This window comes from Sitophilus oryzae, unplaced genomic scaffold, assembly GCF_002938485.1.
Source record: "Sitophilus oryzae breed Bouriz unplaced genomic scaffold, Soryzae_2.0 scaffold_1396_pilon_pilon, whole genome shotgun sequence".
Taxonomy (NCBI): Eukaryota; Metazoa; Arthropoda; class Insecta; order Coleoptera; family Curculionidae; genus Sitophilus; species Sitophilus oryzae.
The window spans coordinates 1,803,033-1,830,810 of record NW_022146055.1 but is presented as its reverse complement, the minus strand read 5'-3'; the positions used below and the strand labels follow the sequence as shown (position 1 = coordinate 1,830,810).

At 32.8% G+C, this 27,778-nt stretch overlaps 1 protein-coding gene across 2 annotated transcripts in view; it reads left to right on the top strand.

Annotated features, from left to right (window-relative positions):
* Window positions 1-26,354, top strand: part of LOC115875824 (GIGYF family protein CG11148) — a 52,690-nt gene extending 26,336 nt beyond the window's left edge. For both annotated transcript variants that reach the window (XM_030891347.1, XM_030891348.1), the window contains exons 9-22: window positions 1,463-1,623; window positions 1,860-2,034; window positions 2,094-2,174; window positions 2,431-2,662; window positions 4,531-4,685; window positions 5,358-5,489; window positions 6,229-6,411; window positions 9,755-9,926; window positions 10,288-10,556; window positions 12,635-12,778; window positions 17,752-18,006; window positions 18,722-18,863; window positions 23,297-23,520; window positions 26,015-26,354. In XM_030891347.1, coding sequence (XP_030747207.1) covers window positions 1,463-1,623; window positions 1,860-2,034; window positions 2,094-2,174; window positions 2,431-2,662; window positions 4,531-4,685; window positions 5,358-5,489; window positions 6,229-6,411; window positions 9,755-9,926; window positions 10,288-10,556; window positions 12,635-12,778; window positions 17,752-18,006; window positions 18,722-18,863; window positions 23,297-23,520; window positions 26,015-26,140 — 2,451 coding nt within the window. In that variant the 3' untranslated portion in view covers window positions 26,141-26,354. The remainder of the gene's footprint in view (window positions 1-1,462; window positions 1,624-1,859; window positions 2,035-2,093; window positions 2,175-2,430; window positions 2,663-4,530; window positions 4,686-5,357; window positions 5,490-6,228; window positions 6,412-9,754; window positions 9,927-10,287; window positions 10,557-12,634; window positions 12,779-17,751; window positions 18,007-18,721; window positions 18,864-23,296; window positions 23,521-26,014) is intronic.
* Window positions 26,355-27,778: the final 1,424 nt, after the last annotated feature.

Sequence of the window (27,778 nt, the reverse complement as noted above, 5' to 3'; positions counted from 1 at the left end):
ATCACACGATAGGTAAATAATCGATTTTAGTACTGTAGAAAGATAATGTCAAAAGGTAGTGGTTTAAAAAATTACGATTAAAGTTAATTGATCAACTTTAATGTATAAAATTTGCCAAGTGTTATTATTAATAAAATATTTTGTTTTATTTATTCTTGCGGAATATTACAAATTTTTATTTATACATAAGTTATATGTTATATTGATAAATATAATAATAAATGCAGGAAGTTTCTTGAAGCTAGAAAGTAAGAAATAGTTCTTTTTTATACTTTTTTGGTATGTGGTTTTTGTTCTTATTTGTTTTGTATTAACACATGCTTTAATTTTTTTTTAATAAAATAACCCGATTAGATTTTTTCAGTTTTATACAGTTTTTTTTTCACAATATTTTGAAGTATTCACTTGTCACTCAAATTTTAAATATATTAATTTCCTGCTATGCGTTCCAATTGGACCAATTTATTAAGATGACCGACACATTTATCACTTTCAAGGATTTTGTCGTATGACAGACTATATAATCTATTTATATACATAAAACTGCAAGAAAACTATTTCCACTTTGTATATTCAGGCTGCCGAAAAAAGCCTTAATCGATATTCTTCACCCAGGTCCGTACCCAGGTGTACGCAAGTACGGCCATCGCACGGGTAGGTGTCTACCAGATCTCCACTATACAGGGTGGTCCGAACTGTATTCCCGAAACGTCGGTAGCATATTCTGCAGATAAAAATAAGTAAAGAAGTTTGTATAAATGTATGTCCTAAAATGCTTAGTTTTGGAGATACAGGTGTAGAAGTTTCATTTTTATATCGATTTTTTCCAAATAATTTCTGAAGTAACGTCAATATTTGAATGAAAATTGGTGTCTAAGAGTTTTTTGACATGAGAAATTCGATTTTGATGTCAATATGACTCCTACTTGTAGAGGGCGCCACCTACATACTTTTTAACTAGTTTGAACAGTAATAGACTGTAATCATAAATTTGAAATGTTTTTGTACCAAAAGTTCAATAGAAACTGTTTTATTATTATTTTTTGGAAGAAAAAATTATGATTAATTTAAAAAATCAAAAGTTAATTTTAAACCAATTAACCCAAATTAAACGCATATTTGACAAATGATGATGACGTAACGTTGAACGATCGCTGAACAGTCTTTACAATGACTGACAACTGTCATTGTCTTGTATTCTTTCATTGGACAGGCCATTGAATAACAAAACTAACAAAGGAGTCTTAGTGTGAGTTTACACACATCCATAGTTCGTTGTCCGTCGTTGATTTTATGCAATTTTATTGGTTTATTTCAAAAATGACAGCTTATACTTAAATATGATTGTACAGCTTAAACTAATTGATTCATCAAAATTTAGCAGCGTATTTAAATTTATTTGTTCTTGTTAATACATAAATTGTCAATAATATTTGTCATGTTAAAATAAAAATTTTCTCAGGGTCAAATGCAAGGGCCGTTTACAAATATGGAAATGTTAGAATGGTTCAAAGCAGGATATTTTGGACTGGATTTAAAAGTCCGAAGGCAATGTGATGAGAGGTTCTTGTTATTGGGAGAACTAATAGCCTTATGCGGAAGCTCCAATCCATTTCAAATCAAGTAAGATATGTTATGTTAACATATATTTAAAATGTTTGGTCCTATGATTTTCTAACCTCAATCTTGGACTAAGTTTTTTAATATTATTATATTTTTTTATAAACAAGAGATAAAAGAGGAAATATTAACCAGGAAAAGACATTTAAGTGTTTCTCCTTTGTATGGCGTTTTATTTTTTATATGTAAAATACAAGTAAAAAAAGTAAAATTAAAAAATAATTCATATTTTTTCATAGTTCAAGGTTTCCTGTATTAAAACATGACATATCAAAGATGCCGCTTCAGTACCAGTTTTTGTCCCAGTTGGCCACTTATAAACAAGCGCCCAGTCGTGTAGTACCGGATCCATGGAGCGCGATCAGCATGCAACAGCATGAGCTTGCTGCTCAAAGACTGATTATGCAACAGCAGGTGCTAGGATTCAAAAATATGTCGTTTGTTTTTGTATATATTTGTTAAAAATGTTTCAGCAAGCTCAACAAGACATGCAGTATTTACAACAAACGCCTGCTGCCAATCCTCTTATGCACATGATAAACCAGATGCAGCAGGTACATTAATTTGAACTACTTTTAAAATCTCTTATGGTAGCTTTCTAAAAAAGCACTCCATATTAGGTTTCAAAAAAGTCTAATACAATTTTTGTATGAAATCATCTGGGGAGATAATATTTGCCCTTTTCAAACAAGGTATATTATCATAAAAATTGATTTGTATAGCAGTACATTTCATTTCTATTGTAAGGGAATCACTCTGTAGTAAAAATATGAAAGATCAATCTTATATCGTGTACAACCTTCTACTTAGGCCAATAAATTACCTCCCGCGGGATTGTTGGATAAGCAGTCCCCCAATATGCCCGGTGCCATAGATCCCCACGTTCACATGCAGATGACGAACTTTTTGTCGCTGCAAAACAGGCTGCCCGTGGTGATGCCCAACCAAATGCCTTCGGGATTGCCCGGGCCCGTTCCTGGACCACCAATACCGCCTGAAAGTATAGCCGGAAGTTTGCCAGGACTTCAGGGACCAGCCATGGGTAAGTGGAGCGAATAAAGTGTAACCAACTAACAACCATAGATAAATGAAACAAGTTTAACTTGGAAAGTGCCCATAAAGACAATGTAAATACTATTTGGCGCTGTTCTTGCAGCGGACGCGGTCCAAAACTCTTAATTTTGGAGCGGTTCGGCTGTTTCCGGGATTATATCTCCAAAAATATTTTCTTTTAATTTCATCACATGTATGAACTCCCAAAAATATATTTTAAAAACTATAAAAACAGCAGTATGAGTCACAAAAATACTTACCATAATATATGTATATAATATTTATAATAATGTTGGGTCACACTTAAACACTTATATCTCCCAGATTTATAATTTTTGAAGTTTTTGACTTTGACAAGGGAAATTTCTTTCTGTCCTTGTTGGTGGTTGTTCTTAGCAATCGATAGCAGCGCCTTACAACGGACGCGATCCTTAACTATTATAAGTTTTAGCGGGAAGACGAGCATACCGATCTAAATCAAGTTTTTTTCGGGAGTACAACTAGATAAAATATATATCATATTATTAGATATGTTTCTGGGCATCTTAAAATTGAGTTATAAGAACATTGCTAAGGTGTCCAGTTTATTTTTAATGAAAAAACGCCAATAATCGCAGCAATGGGAAAACTTAATTTTTAATACGTAAAGCTTGATTTTCATGCCTCCGTTGTCCGACGATACGTTGAGACGATATTAATTTTATTGGTAGAATTTAAAGACTTTGATTGGTTAGAAAATAATGCAGTTTTTAAATTTATTGCATTTTCATGCCTCCGTTTATCGGATATACGTTGTTGTTATTTTATATTTTCGTTTCCATAACGATTTCGCTATTTTACTTATATTTTTATTAAGGTTAGATTAAATTTGTCAAAAAAGTGTCAAAACGTCCTTTATCGTATGAACGGATCCGTTGACGGGCTGAAGTAAAATATTTATGGATGAAAAGTGGCGGGAAAACGTTATGACCAATCAGAGCACCGTTGGACCATCGCATCGTATCAACGTATAACGGACGCATGAAAATCAAGCTTAACACGCGATAACTCAAGAAGCTGTTTAGATATTTGGTAAACGCCACGAATGTTTGGGAGTGATTAATCGCTTGATGAAGTTAGAATCGACACGCGCGCTATCATTTTTACATTAAAAACGTAAATATTTACCGCAGACGTAGGTTTTTAAAGGCCCGGTCTAATCATCTGCCTGCGCTCCTCCTATTTATTCTAAAATGTTACCGTGATTGACAAAGACGATACTATATCGCGTTTCTTTGATTGATTCGTTTTTGTGCGTCAGTCCATTGGTGTGCTTGCAGTGCGACCAATGGGGCATTCCATTTTATATTTATAACCACCAAATATATGTTTTGACAAGACTTTGACAGTTAAAACAACAAATTACAACAGATTATATATTGATTATTATATGATTTGAAACACCACGGCACTGGAATTAAATTTTATGTGACCTTGAACAGATTAGTTCACATGGTAGCGACCCAAACATTCGTGGCGTTTACTTTACGCTTGTTTTTTCCATTCAAAAAATTTAAAAACGCATTTGTCAACTTTTAGTGTAACTTTAGTAATGTAAATATATTTATGGTCTAATTCTAGCTGCACGAGTATTTGAAACGCCTACTTGAATGGTTTCAAATTCTTGAATTAAAAATGTAGTGATAAAGCGTAAAAAAGAAAAAATGAGTTTTTTGTCTGTTTTGTTTTTTTTAACATGTTTGATTTTTTTAAAGATATCTCATAATTGTCTTCTAAGTTATAATATAGATCATAGATTTAGTATGACTATGTTTGGATTATATTCTCTTTATAAATGTCTTCATTTTTAAAATGTAGGTACACCTGGTATGCCCATTCCAGGGATACCAGCTGGTTTGGCTGGTAATTTAGGTTTAAATGTGCCCAGGGCAGGTTCAGTGGACCGTAGTGCTGGACAAGATAGCGATCCTATAACTAGTTTGTTAAAACAACTACAACAAAAACAAACACAAGTTAGTATTGTATTACTTTTTTATCATATACTGTGGGTGAGTCTTAAATAAGTGCAAATATTTTCAGGGCTGGTAAATATCGATAAAAGAAATATCTTTTTACCGTTTATCAAATAAGTCAAATCAAGAGTTATTTTACTTTGAAAATTAAAAAAAGATATATATTTTTTGTTTGAATCTTGAGAACCACTGGATCTTTTCTAACTTTTCTTTCTTGTAAATTTAATTTGTGTACTTGCGAAAAATCTGTGTATCTGTGTACTTGTAAAACACTGATGACACACATCAGTACATGCGAGACGTAGCCGACGCTCTGTATAGAGGCACTGTAAGAAGAAGAAATTTAATCTACTACCTAATGTTGCCATATTATCAAGGTATTATGTTTTTTTAACTGAAAATTAAAAAAAATACCAAAAAAATATAAAAATCCTAATTTTCAAAAAAAAATCTTGCTGAAAAACCTAATAGAACTGTTTCTGGGATCGAAATACACTACCTCTCAAAATATTTGCACTTATTTAAGACTTTTATTTTTTTTTGCATGAAATTTTTGCATCCAAGATTTTTAATTTTCAACGAACAAGCATACATATCGAAAATAAAACTTTTGATAATACTGCCGCTTCTTAAACTGGAGGTTAATTATACAATTAAAACAAATTTTTTCAGGCTGAATCACTATGGTCACAGAAACCTTTTGTCCCAAATAATGTAGTCCCACCACCACATCAATGGCCAGCCCCCGGCCATGAACAGCCTTTATCCATGTGGGATATGCAACAGCCTTCTCCAGAACCCACGGTATGTAGAATGTATGGGAGAGGGGTCAATCACCGCGACCTTACAGATCTATTGTGTCTTCCTTTCTTGAGTTATAACTCATCATACAGTCTCAGCGCTTTAACAAAAGACAGTATCTGAGACGGTTTGACAGAGGTTAGTCTCCATCTCCGATATCAGTACTACCACAATTCATGACCCGCATGGTTGTCGTCTCGGCGCACTCAGTCATTAGGTGTTCTGGTGTTTCCCCACAGAATCTGTTTTCGCCGTTGTTTCTTAGCTTCAGTCAACTGAGGTTTTCGTTGAGGAGACAGTGTCTTGTTAAAAAACCCGTGACAATCCGAAGACCGTTCTTACTTAAATGAAAAGAAAAAATCTGAGAAGTTTTTTCAAGTGTCTTGGACCGTTGGAGGATTCCCATTCCAGGTTACAGATGGAGTGTTCCAGATTTTTGAGTTCCGCTTTAAGTTGGTTTTCACTTGGAAAGCAGAACGGTTCTGGCCCAGTTAGTGGAGCGTTTGCTCCTTTTCTGGCTAGATCGGTTACCCATTGGTGGGCTGGCATATGGCACCCAGAGTAAGAGGACCTTATTATCTGTGCCTAATTTGTTTAGTTTCTCTAGGCATCCTTTTACCAGTATAAAAATAGTATAATTTTATGAATTTTTACCTTTTCAAAGTATTTTAAGATTTAGTATGATATTATTAATAAAACACAAAATCAAAAAGTACTTTACTTGCTATCTTATAATTTACAGCAATCGTCACAACAGCCAGAACAGAATCCACCAGAATCATCACCAAAGAAGCAATCTGATCCCAGTCACAATGCAGAAAAAGAAAAGTCGAAAAAAGCAGACAAAAACAAGGAAACGAAACACAAAGATGAGGAAAAGGAACAGAAGAAAAAGAAGAAGGCCGAAGAAGAACAACTGAAAAAGGTAAATAACATATTGTGGAAACAAAGAAGTTATAGTTTTACAATAGATTTAGAAGAATTTTCTTGAAAGGGAATTTAATTTAGATAACATAGAGCCGACATGTGTAAAAGACAACAGTCTTCTACACATTGTTGTCGTAGAGTATACTGTAAAAAAATGGACGGTTTTCTAATACACATGTTATTGTTTTGCTTCATTACAAAATGACAAACAAGTACCCATTGATATAGTACAATTCTTTTAAAAGTTCCTCAATATGGCCGACCTAGTTACGAAAATTGGTAATTTTTTTTAATGAAAAATAAGTTGGCGTTAGCGAATTCAGAAATTGATTTACTCTTTGGTTAACAATAACATTTTTCAGGATTGTCAAGTTGACGTTAAAGTTAGGTTATTAGGTGGTTGTCATAAATCATAAATAAAAACATAGATTATTGAAATTATTTAATAAGAATAAAGGTATTTTACCCCAGATCCGAAGAGATTTTACTTAAAGGTATTTTATAAACTTTCTCAGTCAGAATATTAACTCCCCTGTTTCTTATATTTCAGTTAAAGGGACGTAAGAACTATAGGAAGTGAATTTTTGTTTTCATGTTTTGACGATATCTGAGAGTTCCTAGAATTATCAAGATTATTGAATAAAAATAGTGTTTAATAAGTGAAATTAATAGAAGACTTGGAAATAGGATGATGCGTTTCATGTTATAGTTGATAGATCACCCCATTTCTCTTAATTTGTTTTTATTTCAGTACAGTTAATCAAGAGTACAAATTGAATTGATGTGTGCAAAAACAGCTATATATTTTCAAACATCTTATTTAAATAGTTCTTTTATATACTGTTAAACTGTACCAACTACAAAGTCTTTAGCAAAAAGTTATAAGGTAATAAAGTTTGTAGATATAATTTATGAAAATTTATATATAAAGATTAGAACACAATACTCAAAAACTCATTAAATATACTTTATTAAAAATAACAACATACAAAAACAGCCATCCATGCAAACTGTAATAATCAGAACATTATCTACATTATACCTTTATTAAATTTGTGTCCACACTCCTGTCAGGAAAGCCAGAAATGTTTATTTAAATATTAACTTATTTTAAATCGCCAGAGACATATCAGAATATGTCACAACCACAACTAGAGGTCTGGAATCAGTACTAAATTTTATACCTAGTGATGCGTCAACTAACAAGTATAGGATAAAAAAGAATTATTAATATAGAGTGTACTCTACGATGTCCTTCTGCTTATTTATGAAATGACTTTCCTTTCAAATGTGAGGAATACCAGTAAAATAAAACATAATTTTTGGTTTGATTTGGTGTTTGATATTCTAACTACATTTATTACAAACCTTAAGTGCTTTTAGTGAGTAACTGTATTTTTTATTATTGTTTGTGTATCCTGTAAAGTAAAAAAATATATATTTCAAGAAATATAAAAACAATGCAAAAGATATCAAACAGATTCATATAAACTACTTACAATTGTACATATTATATTACCAACATACCTTATACTTTTTATACCTTATTTACGTCTTCTCTACTAACTCAACTTTTAAACCTGTTTTAAACCTTGCTGTGCTTTAAAAATGCCCGTGCTGTTTCCTGAAATTAATATAAGTTTTAATCTATTTATTATCATATACATATTACAAACCTGAAAATTACTGATACGAGGAAACTTCTCAAAATAATTAGAGACCTTTTTACAAATATCCGGACTAATTTATTTTCACGAATTTGTGGACTAGTCAATGTTTTCTAATACGTTTTTAAGCGTTTTACACATTTTTTGAATATCTTCCAGCCAATTCCTCAGTTCTTGATCGGTGAAAAGATTATTTATAAGTATATAATTAGTACTGCAGGCTAAATAAAAGAACAAAATCAAGTAGAATCTGTGAATAGAAACTCAAAAAATAATGAAAATATTTAGAAAAAGGGGCCGTAAACGTCATTGTCAGCCAAGTGTCAGAGTTCAATTAGATTTACCACAAATTATCAATTTGAACGATTTGAACTACAGTCGATTCCAGTCTAGAGATTTTCGTTTTTTAAGCCTCCCATACTGAAGTCCGCCATATTGGGAAGTTTTACGTGAAAACAAGTATACTTTGATATGTTTTGGCCCAACATATACGAGCTAAATGTAAACAAACGGTTAATATAACCTTTTTTCATCATTTTAAGTCACTGGCCTAGTTTGAGGATTTGTATAAAAACAGAAAAAGATTTTTAAAAGATTAAAAGGCTTAGAAAAAAATAACAAGAAATGAACAGAACAGTATATAATATCCCTAGATCATATATACTTACGTGGATAAGTAAATCACTATAGAAACTGTCTCAAACATATCAACGACTGTCATTTATCTTCTTTTTTTGTTGCACACGCGGTGCTTCTAATCTATCTTTCCTTGTCGAGGACCTAGCATCCACGCGCCGAATTTGAACATTAATTTTAATATTTTAATTTGTAAAATGCATATATTTGAACAATAAATTGAATGTTGACTGTCACAAAAATTAAATTATATAAAAAATACCTTTAGCCACTCTGTACAAATATCAATATTCTTAGGAAATCTAACCAGAAAGTACCATGTGGTTTAACATAAATAAAAGAACAACTGAATACTTTACTTGCCTGTGAAAAGATAATACGGGGACCTTTATATTAAAACTTCCACACACCAAACACTTTCTAGTCATTTTTACGAGTATTTAGGAAGTCCAACGAAAAAAAAAAACAAAAATATAATTGCACAAATTTAAAATTAACTTCACACTAAACACACTTGCATCCTCGGTCGCCCTTGTAAAAGCGGTCGATAAAAGAGTAATTAATACAATTTTTAAAATAAAAAACGCAAAAAACAAGGGTTGTTACACATACACAATGGAAATAAGATTATGACATGATTATGAACATATACAAAGATTATGAATGGATCGTGAATGGATTATGACAATATGATGACAATGAAAAGTTGGTTTTCATAACAATGTCATTTTGTACTTTCCAAACGATATACACGATATAAAATTGTGATTATTTTGGAAATACGTGCAATTTTTATTGTGCATGGGGGGCGAAAAGTAAGGTCGTTTGGAAAACAAACCTATTGAACGTTTCAGAAGTACAATAAAAAATGTTTGAAAATGGCATGTCGTGATGTTGGAGACATATTTTTTAATGCTAAACTTATGGCGTCGATTTATCCACGTAAGAATATATGATCTAGGGTAATATCAAATGTATCTTGGATCATATATTATCTGGATGATCCGGACACATGTTAAATTTAGTAATTGTTTATAGGAAGCCGATGAAAAGAGGAAGCAGGAACAGAGAAGATTAGAAGCTGAAAAGAAAGCAGAAGCAGAAAAGAAAAGAAAGGAAGAAGAACGAATTAAGAGAGAATTAGAAAAAGCGAAGAAGGATGCAGAAGAAAAGAGACAGAGAGAATTAGAGGAAAAACGAAAACTTAAAGGTAATTTTTTTTTTCAATTTATACTAGATTCTCGACAAAGGTTCTCGATAACGTGACGTCGCGTAATGTGAACCTCCCTGAACGTTGAGAATTAAGTTGGTATTCAGCCTATTCTAAAACTTTTGATAATAAAAATTAAAAAAAATAATAAATATAATAAAATATAATAAAAAATGAACCCTAATAATATCTTACCTCTATATAGGATAATTGTGAACATATTTAGAAGAAGTTATTATATTAAGAAACTAGTTAAAGCTATTACATTGTATTGACATTGCATTTTCACAATTTATTTATGGAAGCAGCAGTATTTGTATGTATTATTTGTCCTCATATCTATTTTTATTTCCATCTTCAGAACAGAGAAAACTGGAAGAGGAAGCCAGGAAAAAAATGGAGGAAATGAGAAGGATCGAGGAGGAGCGGATTCAAAAGGAAATGGAACAGAGAGAAAGAGAAGAGCGGCAGAAGGCGGAAGAACGAAGACTGGAACAGTTGTCTCTGGCAAAAAGCGCTCCCTGGTCGCAGTCTAATTCCAGTCTAGGCCTCAGCCTGGCTGAAATACAGAAAGCCGAAAAGGAGAAGAAGGCTCAAGAAGTGGCTTCGCAAGCTAAACGGGCCCAGTTGGTAAGAAATATTTCAAATTTACTGAGTATAGGCTTGGTTTATTCTCCGACGATGCTGTCACCATCTGAAAATTGCGTAAAACACTGACATATACAAACTTAAATGGTTTAAGTAGCGAGTGCACGAAAAAAAATTGTTATAATATTATTCGAAAAGTGTTAATGCAATTTGTGAAAATTCTAAAAAAATAAAAAGGCAACTTCTGAAGATATCAAAAGATATCTTCAAAAGACAACTCTTTTGATATCTTCAGAAGGCCTAACATGTATTATTAATTATGATTCAAGCTAATAAAACTTCTTAGATGAGTTTAAACACAGTAGCGAACATAATTTTACATAACTGGGGCTATATGGGCTGTAACGAAATTTTTTGAAGGTAGATAATTATAATTTTAGAATTTATAAAAAAAATTAAGTACTATGATTAAAAAAAGTATACCATTATTATTGGTCAAATTATATTTTTTGATTGTCCTCATAGTATATGCCTATTTAATTTTTTGATTATGTAATCGGCACTAATGTTTTATGTAATAGCTTGCCGATTTGATCAAGCTTGCAAGCTATAAAATTTTGTTCAAGGAGAGTTGTATAGGACGTTATTGCATCAAACAATTACGCCTTCCTTTTCGTGTTAACATTTGTTCAGTAATTTTGTTATTTGAAATTGTTACAACACAACGCAACGCTTAGTTCGGGTTCTTTTTCACTTAATTTTTCTACTCCAAACACTGTTAAGTCACACAAACTTCATACCTGAGAACCTTAGCCCGTGGTTACATTGGATGCGTGACCGTGCGTTTTTTTTGGTCGTACGTGCTCGGACGTGCACGCAGCAAAAAACAAACAAATGGTATCTACGCAGGCGGTTACATTGCATCGGAGTTTGCGCGTCCGTGCACGTACATCAATTTCCGTTGGTCGGATGAAAACAAACTGGTTTGTTTTTTTAATACGTGCACGTCCGAACGTTCGAATTTTTATATCTCTAGGCCCAATACATTCACGAAAAATTTGAATATTTTTGAATACCAGGTTTATTTTTATTTTAGATATATTAATGTTGCTGGAAACATTGTAAAATATTCAAAAAATTTGACCGGTTGCTGTTTTAATTCACCAAATATTTTACATATTCATTTTCTTCACCTTTTCTTGCATATAAATCATTTACCTAACATTTTCTTTTTTCATTTTTCATAAGTAGTTATTTTAACATTAAATCCTCAGACAGCATCAAAGTAGTGGCGTCCGTTTTGACAAACTCGACACACAGGACACCATGAACGCGCATCTAATGTAACCACTAAAATAAAATAGTCGTGCGAGTAAATTCCGTCAGAGCTCGCACGTTTAAAAAAACGCACGGACCCGCGTCCAATGTAACCGCGGGCTTATAGTTTTAATAACTGGCACTAGTAAAAACCAAAACCAAAATATTTAAATATTATGACATAGCCACGATTGCAATATTATTTTAATGCAATCAACAACAACGGTAACCGGGACGGCGCCGGCGTGAAATATAGTAGCCGGTTCTGGTTTCTGCCGTACTGGGCGTTGCTGTTGAAATTTTAAAAATCGGCTGTAATGCACAAAGCCTATAGTAGAATTTTCAGTTTAGCACCATCTCCTTGTATAGTGTACATGGTATTGCTGATTGACATTTGATGTAGGCGATTCAATCGTTCTTTTTGTAATCGTTGTATGTAGGTGCGTCTAATATTCTTATTTTTACAAGTTCCAGTGCGATTTGTAAATGGCGCGATTATCAAGACATTGCACGTTTCATCCACATAAAACACACATTGTAATAACTAATCATTACTATTAAAAGCACCCTAAGTTACCTCAGTACAAGATTGGCCTGAAATATTCGACTTATAAAGCGACCTATCGACCAAATCTAAACTGTGTATATAAATAATTTCCTTTATATAAGGCTTAAAATTAAAGTAACACTTAAACTTATCTTTTTAATTTAAGTATCCAATGTAAATGCTCATACTGTTAGCACACTGACATTTAAAAACAGGTTAAATAGTGACGTACTTGATATATTTTATTGTGTTATAGGAAAAAGAAATGAAAATTCATCAGCAGCAACAACTGGAAAAGGCTGGCAATCTACAATTAGGTTGGGCCAAGAAGCCGCTTGAACCTAGAAAAGTCAAGTCGTTGGCCGAAATTCAAGCGGAAGAACAAGAAAGATTGGCAAAGGTTAGTTATTCAAAATTAATATTAAATAACGTATTACGATGAATTCTACAGGGTGTCTCAAGAATATGTAAGTGGGTAAAGGTGAGAGGGGAATTTTTGGGTTTCTTCTAATAGTAACAGAAAAAATAATTAAATATATATTTGAAGATTTCTAACATACCAAAAACAAAACTTCGTAGGTGTTTACTACCAACTGTGGTTTCTCTGTTTACTTTATAATAAACTAGCTGACCCAGCAAACATTATTTTGCCATATACATTATTCCTAGGATTAATCTCATCCCTACTACTCATCTACCGTGCTGTTGATTGCATCAGAAGTGACACCTGTAGACGCCTGGCGGGGATAATCAAGTAGTGATGGGTTGTTATTTAACTATCTGTTATTTTATAACAATTATTTAGAAATAACATAACGCAACCGTTACTGCTTTTAAAAAATAACAGATATAAAATAACGACACGCAGAGATCGAGTGTTCGTGAAACGAAGTCGGCGCTCTGCACCGCCACGAAATTCATTGCTGCTCGAAGCAATTCCAAAAAACAACTAGTATGGATGGAAAACCTATTATTTCGGCAACCATCGATACAGGCGGCGAGATACAACGGACAACGGAGTGGGGTATGCGCTACGGCGCGGCGCGTCGTGTTGGGCTGACAACAGCTTAAAAATAATAGGATATAAAAGAAGCAGCTTTTTTGAAACAGTTGCGGGCATAACGCCTGGCTGTCGAGATAACAGGAGTGGGAAAGGAGCGCTGCTGCATCGAATAACGCATCAGTTGTTTTAGCTATGTTGTTTTTTTACCTGTTACGAGTATAACAGAACGGCGTTCGAGATAATCGGAGGTTTGAGACAGGTTGGAGAATAACGCATCAGTTGTTTTAGATATGTTTTTCAACCTGTTACGAGCATAACGGGCGGCGGTCGAGATATTATGGCGCTGTATGTTTCAATACTTTGTTATTAAGTTTCAATATTTAAGTATTTATTTATTCTGAAAAATTTTCAGAATAATATTTTAAGATTTTTTAAAAATGTATACAGGGTGTTTTGAAAAATCTGGTCATTGATTAATCACGATCCTGCTTAAAGCCCTTGACGTAAAAAGCTGATTTTTGGAAAACGGATTGACTTTAGGGTGTAGAGGTGCGATAAGAAGGGATTTTTCGAAACTCAAATTCTAAGGGGGTGAAACCACCCTCAAATATTAGAATATTTTTTATTTAAAAACTGGTGAGTTTTTCGAAAAAACTCTTAAACACGTATATTTTATTTTGTTGTTTTACATATTTTGAGATTTTTACAAAATATATACAGGGTGTTTCATAAAATATGACCACTGAGTAATCACTATTCTGCTTAAACTGCTTGACGTTTAAAGCTGATTTTTGGTAAACGGATTGACTGTGGGGTGTAGAGGTGCGATAAGGAGGGGTTTCTCGAATCTCAAATTCCAAGAGGGTGAAAACGCCCCTCAAATATTACAATATTTATTATTTAAAAAACGGTTAGTCTTTCGGGAAAACGATTGGACACGCATAATTTATTTTGTTTTTTTACATATTTTGAAATTTTTTAAAAAATAATACAGGGTGTTCCAAAAAGTTGAGTAATTGATTAACCACGATTCTGCTTAAACTGCTCGACGTTTAAAGCATATTTTTGGCAAATGTGAGAAAATTTTATCCAGTTTGTATGTTAATGGAAATTCTTGCTTTGCTTTATCATCACCATTACAAATTAATAATTCGATGCGAACGAAGTCGCGGGTACAACTTAACAAGTATAGCTAGAGACGTGAGAAATATAAAATAAGAGACGCCCCCCGATGCGCAGTGGACATCCCACAAATTTGCTTCAATCAGATTTTTCGTAGCGTAACTGCATCTCTCTTCCGCCGAATGCGTTCTCTCTCTATCGTGTGCGCGACCGGTGCTATCCCCAAGTCTCTTCCTATATTTGTCAAACTGTACATGCTAGTTTAAGTGTAAAATTAATTCGAACTCTAGTGTGTAGTTGGTTTACTTATGAAGAATATACTACACATTTTCTTATATTGCTATTTTTTGACCGCAAATGGTAAAATCATAACGAAGAGCTTCTCGCCCGTCGAGTGAGATGCACCCTGTACACTGCTACGCAATTCAGAATCTACGCGGATCGAGGGGTAGGGCGTAGGTAGATCGGAATTTATAGATATAGACGAGTGGCGGCATTTTGGCTTTTTTATATCGCAATTTGTAAACAGCGCTTATTTGTAAACAACCCCCGTTTTTAGAGAGGTATTTTAGATAACAATCGATATTTAGAAATGTTATGACACCCTGGAAATACTACCACCGAGCACGTCATTGTTGCAACTGCGTTAATACGCCTGGCGGTGACCGCCTCATATTCTTTCAGATATTTAGCAATAAAATAAAGAAACCTGTTATTTTTAAGCTGTTATTTTAAGCTGTTTTTTATAAATAACAATAACAGTTTCAACTGTTATCTAAAAATAACAGTTTTGCCCATCACTATAATCAAGTGATAATTGATCAGTTATCGACCGGGGTTGGAAATTATTGAATTTTTTATTGTCCATAACAAGGGGCCGTCCTCTGTTGCAAACACTGCGACCTATGAGGCCTATTGTAAAATAAAAGACTAAATAACCACAATACACCAAAACACTTTTACTTTTACACTGGACGCGCGTTTCGCTAATCATGTTAGCATCATCAGCAGATGATTATAAACTAGTTTAACGAGTTTAAAATGGTTAGCGAAACGCGCGTCCAGTGTAAAAGTAAAAGTGTTTTGGTGTATTGTGGTGATTTAGTGTTTTATTTTGCTGTGTAACACCAAAGGTTCCAACCCTCAACTGTACTAATATCGCTATTAAAAAATAGATGTTGATGGTAGAAAAGTAAAAATTTAGGGTTGTATGTATTTTTTAAGGTCACATCATAAGAAAAATAAAAAATGTCTAAAAAAAATAAAAAAATGGGGTGGACTAAACAGGTACAACCTGTTCCAGTTGAAAAAGATACCTGTTCCAGTTCCAAACTGTTCCAAAACGTAAATTAATACCATACTGGTATCATTCTGTTTCAGTTCTCCCTGTTTCTGGTTTGTTGTAATATGTTTAACTAAAAATAAAAAAAAATCCGAACAAATTTTCGAAAAATATAAACTCAGTTTCAAAAACATTTTTTCGCGAAAAAACCTCATGAGAATCGAAATATACCACCCCTAAAAATATATGCACTTATTTAAGACTCATCCTGTATGTGAATAAATACAGATTTATAATTCTGTTATATACTTGAAAAATACATTCTTGGAAGTGTTTATATGTACTATATTTATTATAAAATACAAAACCAACTATTCTACACTGTATTTTTCAAAAAAAACTATTGCATTTGGCAACATAACCAGTACTTTTTGTTATTATAAACAATTTCTTCATCCTATTCTGTATACATTAAAAAAACTCTTCCTATTTAAAATTTCTAATAAAAATTTAGTTGAATGTTAATTAAAAATATTAAATAGCGGCAACGCCGCGCAAACCGTCACAGTTGTTTTTTAGGCCTCTCTTACTCTCTTCTCTATCCCGATAACAGATAACAGCTGAACGGTCCCGTCGGCTAGACTAGCGAAAGCGATATACGACCTCGATTCTCAACTCAAACCAATTCTTTTTACTAACTTAACTGTTTGGAACAGTTTCAAGTCCCTAACTGTTCCAAGTCCTAAACTGTTTCATGTCTCAAACTGTTCCAAATTCCAAACTGTTCCAAATTCCAAACTGTTCCAAGCCCCAAACTGTTCCACATGAATAAAACAGTTCCAGTTACACTCGTCTTTATATTTATTTTGTTATGCTAATTTGTGCCGCAGTGTTTTGAAACAGCTGTAACAGTTGGAACTGGAACTGGTACAGGATAGCACATGAACCTGTTCCAAGCCAGTTCCAAAAGAAACCTGTTTCGAAAATAACATCCTGTTCCAAAGCATCATGACTATATTCTAGGACCTACTGAATATACATATAAAATTTCATCAAAATCGGTTAAGCCATTTCGGAGGAGTATGGTCACAACTACTGTGACACGAGAATTTTATACAGATTGTTAACTGAATAGTTACTTACAGGGGAACAGAATGGCAACACTGCCTATTGAGAACGCATGCACTTATAGGGTTTTCTGCCGACTCGTCCCGCCGCGTCTATCGACGAGCGGGCCGAGGTTGCCATATTTCAACTATAAAGCTCTTGCCGCGAGTAATAAACAAATTAACAACCTGTATATGAAGGGTCCAGGGGAAAAACATGACGAGCGCCATTTTAGTAATTTTACGGGAGAGACTGGACAGCTGGTGGTTATCAGGTTCTCTCCGTATATTCAATATTTTTACTAGGCATATATCATAGGATTTAACAACTTATCCCCTGCATAGTTTATACATTTTGTAGGGACCAGTTAGACCTACTATAAACTATAATATTTTAAAATCCTAAAATTAAGAAATTGGCGCTTATGAAGTTTTCTCCTGGATCCTTCATATTAGATATCGTAATTGTTGTGGTGTCTCAACAAAAATGGTTCTTGGCTATATCTTATAAAGTATTAGTCGTAAAACCTGCGGGAAAAATATATTGTCATCAAAAAATGAGTAATTTCTCGAAATTATTTTCACGGTCCTAGACCGGTCGCTAGGGGGCTCAACTGATGGTTTTTAGATGGAAAACTATTCTATTTAATCCTCCAGTGCTGACGTCCTGTCTCACAGACCTACCCCCAAATTTTTTAATGTTTTTAACTTAACGTTTTTTTTTTGAACACGCGATCTGTTTATTCATTACCGAATTTTATTCCATTTGGCAGATACACACTGTAGATGTCCGAGGCACTGTTGCAGTATCCTATATAATTTTCTATTTAACTGATCATATATATTTTTTGGTTGACTAGGAGGCAACGGAGGCCCGTTTGAAGAAGGAAAAAGAGGCCCGAGAAAATAGTCATCAGGTGCCTACCGCGAACAGTATTTGGAGCGGGCAAAGCCTGACCTGGGCCAGCGCCTCCTCCGCCCACACCCACTGGTCTTCCACCTCCAACATCAGCGGCTTCTGGGAGGAGCCGCCGCAGAAACAGCCCCAGCCCACCAAACCGTCCACAGTCGCCAAGAGCAGTTCTATGTCGACAATTAACAATTCTTCCAAACAGGTAATATCAAATTAAGACGATTTTATTGAGAAGTTCAGCGCATACAATACTTAACTTTACCATTAATTTTGATCCAATATCATATATACTTTCTTGGAGAAAGGTATAAACCTCATTAAACTATGACGTTAACATAGGAAGACATTCCTCGTTCCTAAATCTTTGTCGTCGTGTGACGTTTCTGTTTTTATCTCGTTGTTTTTAAATGGTCTATCCGTTCTACTGAGTTCTAAAGTGAATCAAATTATTACGTGTAAAATACTACCGTATGATCGAAAAAAAATGGCTTCCAGTTGGCTGCGAAATGACGATCGATGACATTTCCCATATAAATTTACATATAAAATGACAGCGATCTTCATTTCCTAGCCATCGCTGACGCCGTTTTTTCTCGATTATACGGTATTTGTTACAGGGAAAAAACTATTTTATTATTTTTTATTTTACACTTATAAAACTATTTGTTACACGTAAAACCCTATTTTTTACGCTTATAAAACTATTTGTTGCACATAAAAAAGTATTTTTACGCGTAAAAAACTATTTTTAATGTGTAAAAGCCTATTTTTTAATTTATTACTTTTCAAACATGTTCTTGAAATCCTTCAATTTAATAGCTGTTAATAAGAATTCAGTTCAAACATGGGCACATAGTGCACACACAATTTTTTTTTCTTTTACTGTATTTACTTAATAATGAAGTTATGATTATCAGGCAGCTGCACCCAAACAACAAAAAGCTAAAACGAAAAGAGAAGAGACTGGTTCGAAAAAGAACAACCACAACAATAATATAGACGATGAATTTACAAATTGGTGTTACAAAGCTTTAGAAAATCTATCGTCAAACATCGATGGTAAGTAAGGGTACCTACTTAATGAGGCATCTCGATGCGATGCTCGCCGCGAAGCATCCTACGCGCACTTACTCGCCGTTTTAAAACAGTGCGCGTAGGATGCATCGCGGCGAGTATCGCATCGAGATGCCCCACTCTATTTGTATCCTAAAAGATATTTCTATAGTAGCCATAATTTAAAATAATCAGAGCTACGGTGAAAAATGTATATGTTACGGTTAAAGTCCGATGTCCGGTTAATGGCGACATTAACAGGTTGTTTTGTTTTGTGTTATTCTCGAGATTCACCGGGTAATGTTGATATTAACCTAATATCGGACCTTAACCGTAACATATACAGGGTGGTCCGAACTGTATTCCGGAAACTTCGGCAGCATATTCTGCAGATTAAGATAAGTAAAAAAGTTCGTATAAATGTATGTCCTAAAATGCTTAGTTTCGGAAATACAGGGTGTAGAAGTTTCAATTTTATTTCGATTTTTTCCAAATAATTTAAGAAGTATCGTCAATATTTGGATGAAAATTGGTGTCTGGGAGTTTTTTGATATGAGAAATCTGATTTTCATGTCAATATGAGTCCTACTTGTAGAGGGCGCCACCTACATATGCTTTAACTGGTTTGAAGAGTAATAACTTTTCGTCCATACCTGTATAAAACTATTGAGTAAAAAAATATACATTTACAAATTTTCTACATAAAAAAGATCTCTTGGTAAAAATCGCTACAAGTAATGGTTCTCCAGATATTTGAAATTGAAATTATCAATACATGTCATCATTAACAAATTAAACATGTTGGCTAAATAGTTATTAGACTGAAATCTTTTTGTGCCAAAAGTTCAACAGAAACTGTATAATCATCATTTTCTTGCAGAACAATTTATGATTAATTTAAAAAAATAAAAATATATTATTTCAGTCAAATAACTCTATTCAACGTGTGTTTATTTTTTGTCAATAATAACATGTATTAACTATTCCCTTTTTAAATATCTTGAGAACGGTTGGTCGTACCGATTTTTACCAAGAGACATTTTTATGTAAAAAGTCATGGAAATGTATATTTTTTAGTCAGTAGTTTTACACAGGTACGGACGAAAAGTTATTACTCTTCAAAACAGTTAAAACGCATGTAGGTGGCACCCCCTACAAATAGGAGTCATTTTGACATCAAAGTCAAATTTTTCGTGTCACAAAACTCCCAGACACAAATTTTCATCCAAATATTGACGTCACATAGAAATTATTTAGAAAAAATCGAAATAAAAATGAAACTTCTACACCCTGTATCTCCGAAACTAAGTATTTTACGACATACATTTATACAAACTTTTTTACTTATTTTTATCTGCAGAATATGCTGCCCAAGTTTCCGGAATACAGTTCGGACCACCCTGTATACATACATCGTTATTTACATCTTGCAATGTTGCCGCATTTCGAAGAAATATTAGTTGAGCACAAATTTATATATCATGAATCTTAAGGAATCTGTATATGGCGCATCGCCATAGTTAGACGCGATTTTGATGCGAGACGAGGCTTCTAGAGCGTATAATATTCTTTGGTACAGATAATTGTATTTTTTTTTTGTTTAGATCGGTTCCACGTTTATATGAACATTCTTTGTAATTATTTTTACTGAGAATGAATAAATTATTATCTATAGATCATACCAAATAAACACGTTTAGTCACGTGATCAAGCTTGACCGGCACAGCGTTGCCCATTTTTACATATTTTGTTTTAATGATAATGAAAAAAATATATTTTAGGAAACAAAAATAAATTAATTATAAATAATATATAAATAGTTATTATTTACATCATTAAATCTCACCTCTTTAACAGCAGTTAAGGGACATAAAGCGTCATTACTACCACAAAACATCCCCCTTTAGAACTTTTTCTTTAATGGCCATAAGCGGGAGTAAAAGACCAACCGCCCGAACAAACACTAGAGGCGCCACCGGTCATCAAATGGTGTAAAAATTGCGAAAATTTAATCATCGAATTTTGACACAAGGGGTCGCCTTAACTTTTTTAATTTTAATTCAGTATTCATTGTTTTCAAACTATATTATTAGACTTTGTTGTATTTTGTGAATGTATAAATGTTTTATTAGCATAAAGTTGCAATATAATAATTTAAATTATATTATATACATATTTAAAATTCAAATATTATGACATATATGTCAGTTGCCGTCTAAAATGTCATCTTGATAACAAAAAGTTAGTTATTGTCAGAAACAGTTAAAATCGTTAAAATCATGTTAAAATATTAAAATTTGCCGGTTATAATTAGATATTTTATATTATTTCAAAAATAAAAACGTAATGGTACCGCGTAATGTTGATATGCAGGTCCAAAACAAAAAGTGCCGGTTTATTTTTCAGTTTTCGTTGTCAGGCGCCGAAGTTTCAGTGATTTTAGTGTTGTCGGATATTTTTATTTGCGAAATAGAAATATTGCGTTTGGATTGCAAAAAAATTGGAAGTTTTATTGCAATGTAAGTAAGCGTTTGTCCATTTTATATTTCACTTTTTTCATGCCTACGACAAATATACATATATTGAAATTTTATAATTCGTTTTATTTAAAAAATGTTAGAAAACAAGCTTGTAATCCTGTAATTGACATAATTGTTATGTAATATATTCTATTTAAATGTAATATATTACTTTACAATTAAAAAAAAAATAAATATATATATATATATATATATATATATATATATATATATATATATATATATATATATATATATATATATATATATATATATATATATATATATATATATATATTAAGTAAGTAAATTTAAAAAACATATTAAAAATATATACAGGCATTAAATGAAATTTTTTGAGTGCGAACAAACACGAGAGGCGCTTTATTATTTACTTTCATTTCATAACATGACAGACGAAGTTCTAAAGGGAGATGTTTTGTGATTACTACCGCTTTCCCGTTCAAAATATTCTAATAAGGATGGGATGACTTGTGTTGTTTCACACTAAAAGAGGTTCTAAAAAGAACAATGTTTGACTGCAAGGTATGCTAGTAAAAATTTTTAAGCTTAAAGTATCACAACACAATTCATTTATACCAAAAAATCGTAATACAAAACTAAAGTGTCAAAACGAATGACAATGTCAGGAAATAAATGTGACAACTCGAGTTGCGCACAGTGGTTCCCAAATAGGTCATTACTTAGAAATATTAATTTCAAAATGTTTGCATGAAACTGTTGCTAATACTTTTCTTATATTCCCCTGCAAACGATACATAATAAATAACAAAATCAAGTAAGCCTAGTGTAGCGCTTTTTTTTATTAGAAATGTCACATTTTTGCTACTGGTATCAAGCTGACATAAACAGTTTTCAGATAACGCCAATTAAGTACTTATTTTATTAAAATTGATAAAAGCTGTTGCCTTTTCTGTAATGGACGTTCGAAAAGAAGGTAAAAAGAACTGTTTTTTGTTTTTTGCACTTAATTAAACCTAAGTAATATTAGTTTGTGGCAATTTATTTGAAGGTAACAAAAATAGTATTTTTACATTTTTGCTTGTCACTCTTCAAGACTTTTAACTACTTTTCCTTTCTTCTTAAACGGCATGAAAATACTTGTTGCTTAAAGTATATTGCATATAAATTAATTGCCACTGGCTGCCGCGAATTGCCGCCGGATCTTATACCGGGTGGTTAAAGATTGACTTTTTGTCTTAAAATAAAAGTAACTTATTTTTTCCTCTTCGTGTCAACTTATTTCGTGGACACACTGTATATCAATTAACAATAAAATTATATGATAAAATTGTATTTATAAAATGAAACAACTGTCTCTTTTATTTTTTCAACATTTAAAATAAATTTTACCTCTTCAATATGAAAAAACATGTACATATATTTGCAAACATAATAATCTGTATACCTTTTCGAATAGTTAGAACTTAAAATGCAAATCACACGAACTGTGCCCAATTTTTTTAATACATATTACATTAAGTTTTTTATATACATTTATTTAGCATTTATTATCAATTTCTATTAAAAAAGGTGCGGTCAAGCTATATCTAGATATATAATAGCGCGCAGCTAATTAAGGGGAACCACTGTGCGGCGCCGAATATGTCCTTGGTTGGCAACAATGAATTTAAAAGTCGCGCCCCTGATTACGTAACTAAAAGTTTAATTGGTATCGCTTATATCTATCTATATTATCAAGGTATTATGTTTTTTAACTAAAAATTAAAAAAAACAAAATTTTAGAAAATTTAATTTTTTTTTCGCGAAAAAACACTCATTGACGTGTTTCTGGGGTCGAAATATACCACCATAAAAATATTTCCTCTTATTTAAGACTCACCCTGTCTATATAACTTATTTAAATTAATTTATAATCAAAAACTTCTTCTTTACCAGTGCCGACCTTTGTGAACTTTTTACGAGACATCGAGTCGGCGTTCGAGGTGCGCGAATACTGCAAAGAGTACCTGGGCGAGAATAACTCAACGTACCAGTTTGCCAACAGCTTTCTAGAGAAACGACGTTCCTTCAAATCGAGAGAGTCCCAAAAGGACGACATGTGTTCCCCCGCACCGGCCATCACACCAGCACACCACAACACGGAATTCCAAGAAGTTAAAGTAAGGCACCAGTTATTAGTGCTATTAATCGTTTCAAAAGCTTTTCCTATTAAATATATCTCAAGTCATATGGGTGTTTCTAATGTAATATCACAGATTAGGTATCCTATAAGTATACAGATAAAAATCTTGTCCCTAATTCGTGGTACGAAAATTCACGTACGTCAAATTTCCTGTGCGCAAAAATAAACTCGCGTAAAATAACAATAAACAGCGTAATAGAGAGATATCGCTAAACCGAATAGCGTGCATGGACGTTAATAAGGCCAGGTGTTATTTCCTTTACGTGAGGTGGTATTAACTCTCTTCATTTATAGTTATCGGATCGGAAAGAATTCTGATCGCGTCGCGTCCGCTATTTAAACTTAACCTAACTTTGAATTTAAAACTTTGAAATTGTTTTCTTTACTAGGTATTTTACAACTAATTCTCTTAGAAGGGCTAAGTCGTCATCCGCTGTAAACCTAAGACTCTTTATAGGTTCTTTAGTATTGGAAGAGGTGGAATCCATATTTTGGGCCATAATTTATTTAATTAAAACTAATCCCAGCTACTTAAATATCAAATTACCTAATAAAACTAAAGCAATAATTCAAAACAATTCAAACATAACCTAAAAGAAAAGATCTCGCCGGCCGGCTCCGGTTGCCCATTTAAGCAATTTTATCATTAAGCACATGCCCATTTAAGCAATTTTTAAACGTTATCAGAGGTTATTTAGAAAGAGCGCTTGGTGTAGTTGATCCGCAAATTACGTCAGGCGGTAACGTTATTAGCGGGTGTTGCGTTAAAAATTGACTCGCGCATATCGTAACCATGATAAGGTACGCGTAAATACTGGATGACGCTATTCGGTTTTCCGATATCTCTCTAATAACTGTGCCGGTCAGGCGCTGTGCACAATTTTAGAGGCCATAAGTGGGCGTGCTATGTGCGCAAACTAGTAACCTAACTAGTGCCCGAAAACAATAAAGAAAAAACAAAGATTATAATCTGTATAATCTGTGGTAATATACCGTAAGATACCGTTTTTCTCAAAAGGGGCCCACCCCTATAACTTTTTTATTTTTTTCAGATAAAAATCGATATTTGGTATATTAGAATATGACATCAATTAGGATCGATTAACGTATTTAATTGTTTTCGGTCACTTCCGGTTTCACAAGACTACAACTTTTGATTTTTAAATGACACCCTTGGTATTTATTTACTTTATTTGATAGAAAATGACATTTTCTGTATAGAATGGCATATCATATGTCAACTTTTGACATTTTTGATTAAAAAAATTGCATTTTAAATTTTAGTTTAGGGTGCCATGGCCATAAATGTTTAGAATTGTTTGGAAAAATTAAGTTATGATTAAAAATACAATTTGGACATCTTTTAACCAACCAGAAAAGACACGAAAAACATTAGACAACCAAATCTATTTTCCAAGACTCCTTGTTTAAAAACTAGTTTTTTTAACACATGTGTTTTAAAGACTTAAAAAATATGATTTTTTTATGCGAGAATGTCAAAAGTTGACATATAAACCGCACACGAAAACCCGAGAAATGTCCAGGAAAGTTTTTAATTCAAATAATTATGTATAGACTTTTATTGTTTTTCCCATTTTAAATGCCTCTTTCTATGTGACCCCTATTGATATTCTTGTTTATTTAGGTACTAAAAGGTGTAGATTTTTAAGACGGAGAATATAAAAAAACCGAGGATGCTATTTAAAAATCAAAAGTTGTAGTTATTTCCGGTGAAACAGGAAGTGACCGAAAACAATTGAATCAGTCAGTCAATCCTAATTTATGTTATATTCTAGCATACCAAATCTCGTTTATTTTAAAAAATAAAAAAGTTATAGGGCTCAGTCACTTTTGAGAAACACCCAGTATATAATTTTCAAACAAGTAATATACAAATAGTTTATTTATAACCACATTATATGATGTTGACAACGTGTTAAAGAAGGAAGGTTTTGAAGATGTCATATTATCTACCTTTTTATCCCTGTTCTACTTCCCTGACTCATCTTATATCTGCTCTTCCTGTAGCTCTGGTATGGTACCAATGTTAAAATACTCTTTGTTTTCATCACTTTCTGACATTCTGGCTTTTTTTTCTTATACAAATTCGAAGAAACTTAAATTTCAGTTTAAAACGATTTTTAAACCCTTAGAATTTCTTTCCGTCAATTTATTGATTTTTTATAATTAATGTGACGGGGTATCATAAAAATGTAGGTGGTGCCCCCTACAAGTAGGACTCATATTGACATCGAAATCAAAATTCTCTTCTTCCCCGACACCAATTTTCATCCAAATATCGTCGGAAGTTCAGAAAAAATCGATATAAAAATGAAACTTCTACACCCTGTATTTCCGAAACGAAAGTATTTTAGGATATAAATTTATATGAACATTTTTAAGTATTTTTATCTGCAGAATATGCTGCCCAAAAACATCCTGCATATTATACTACTTTTCTTTTTTTTCAGGGTAAAAATAAGAAAAGCAAAAAATCAAAAATGCTGAAAGTAGATTCGAGAATATTAGGCTTTAACGTGACATCGGCCCCCGACAGGATTAACGTGGGTGATCGAGATTACGGTGATAATTCTTAAAAAACAATAGCGAACACTTACTGTGTGTGAAAGACAGACAGAGTGAAATGATAAGATATTTGTTAATAATTGTACCTTTAATATTCTATATTATATATAATGATTTATAAAAACGTTTTCTAGTTTAACGAATGCTTATTTATGTGAAATAAATTTTTGTTTTAAATAATTTTACTGTTTAAATATTAGTTTTACATAAAATGAATGAAAAAAACACACAAGTATTTAGAATTTTTATATCCTTGATAAATACATCCTCATCCTTGAATAGAGAAACTGTTTTATTTTATTGTTCCGTTTGCAATCCAAACGGAAGCCAGCGTGTTAGTATACCGATCTGGTCATCGAAATTGCGCGGTCTGGATTTTAACGTAGCTTGATTTTCATGCATCCGTTATACGTTGATACGATGGTCCGACTGTGCTCTGATTGGTCATAGCGTTTTCGCGCCACTTTTTATCCACTTTATTTTTGAGGCAAATAGACTAATGCTAAATAAAGAAAAAACTAATACACTAATTTTTCGAACACAACAGAAGAAAATTGAATTAGGGAGCAATTTGAAAATTGGAGAAATGGATGTCAGCCTTGGTGGTGAATGCAGATTTCTTGGTATTTACATAGACGAGCATTTAAAGTGGACCCAACATATTTATAAGCTATGCTTGAGACTTGGCACAATTTCTTACGGTCTGAGAATTGTGTCAAGTTATGTGAACCCAGACTCAATGAAGACACTATACTGTGGGAATTTTGAGGCACCGCTGAGATATGGAATTATTCTCTGGAGATCAAATTCAGAAACCGCAAAAATTTTTGTGATTCAGAAAAGAATTATAAGTCTTATAAAGAAACTTCAGTACAGAGAAAGCTGTCGAGGACACTTTAAATCCTTATGACGCTTCCAGCTCTTTATATATATGAGTGTTTAATATTCATCTTCAAACATAAGTCCCTATTTGAAATGGAAAAATCTCATGAATACCAAACAAGATCCAGTGATGCCAAGTTCCCCTCACATCGTCTCACCCTGACTGAAAAAAATCCAGTATATATGTGTGTAAAGTTTTACAATAGCCTCCCTGAAGACATAAGAGCAATTGAAAGTCAAGAAACCTATAAGAAATCATTGAAAAAACTCTTAATTGAATTGGAACCCTACTTAATCAATGAATTCTTAATATAAAAGTCTCTTCACCGCTGACAATATTTCAATATGTCTATATATTTGTAATTTTATTCTACATATTTAGATCATTTTTGAAATAAATATTTTTATTATTATTATTATTATCCGTAAATATTTTAGTTCAGCCCGTCAACGGACCCGTTCATACGATAACGAACGTTTTGACACTAACCCATAGCACTAACCTTAATAAAAATATAAGTAAAATACCTGTAAAATAGCAAAATCGTTATGGAAACGAAAATATAAAATGACACCAACTTATATCCGATAAATGGAGGCATGGAAATGCAATAAATTTAATTTTTTTCGTTTCCATAACGATTTTGCTATTTTACTTATATTTTTATTAAGGTTAGATTAAATTTGTCAAAAAAGTGTCAAAACGTCCGTTATCGTTGTGGTTATCGTATGAACGGGTCCGTTGACGGGCTGAAGTAAAATATTTA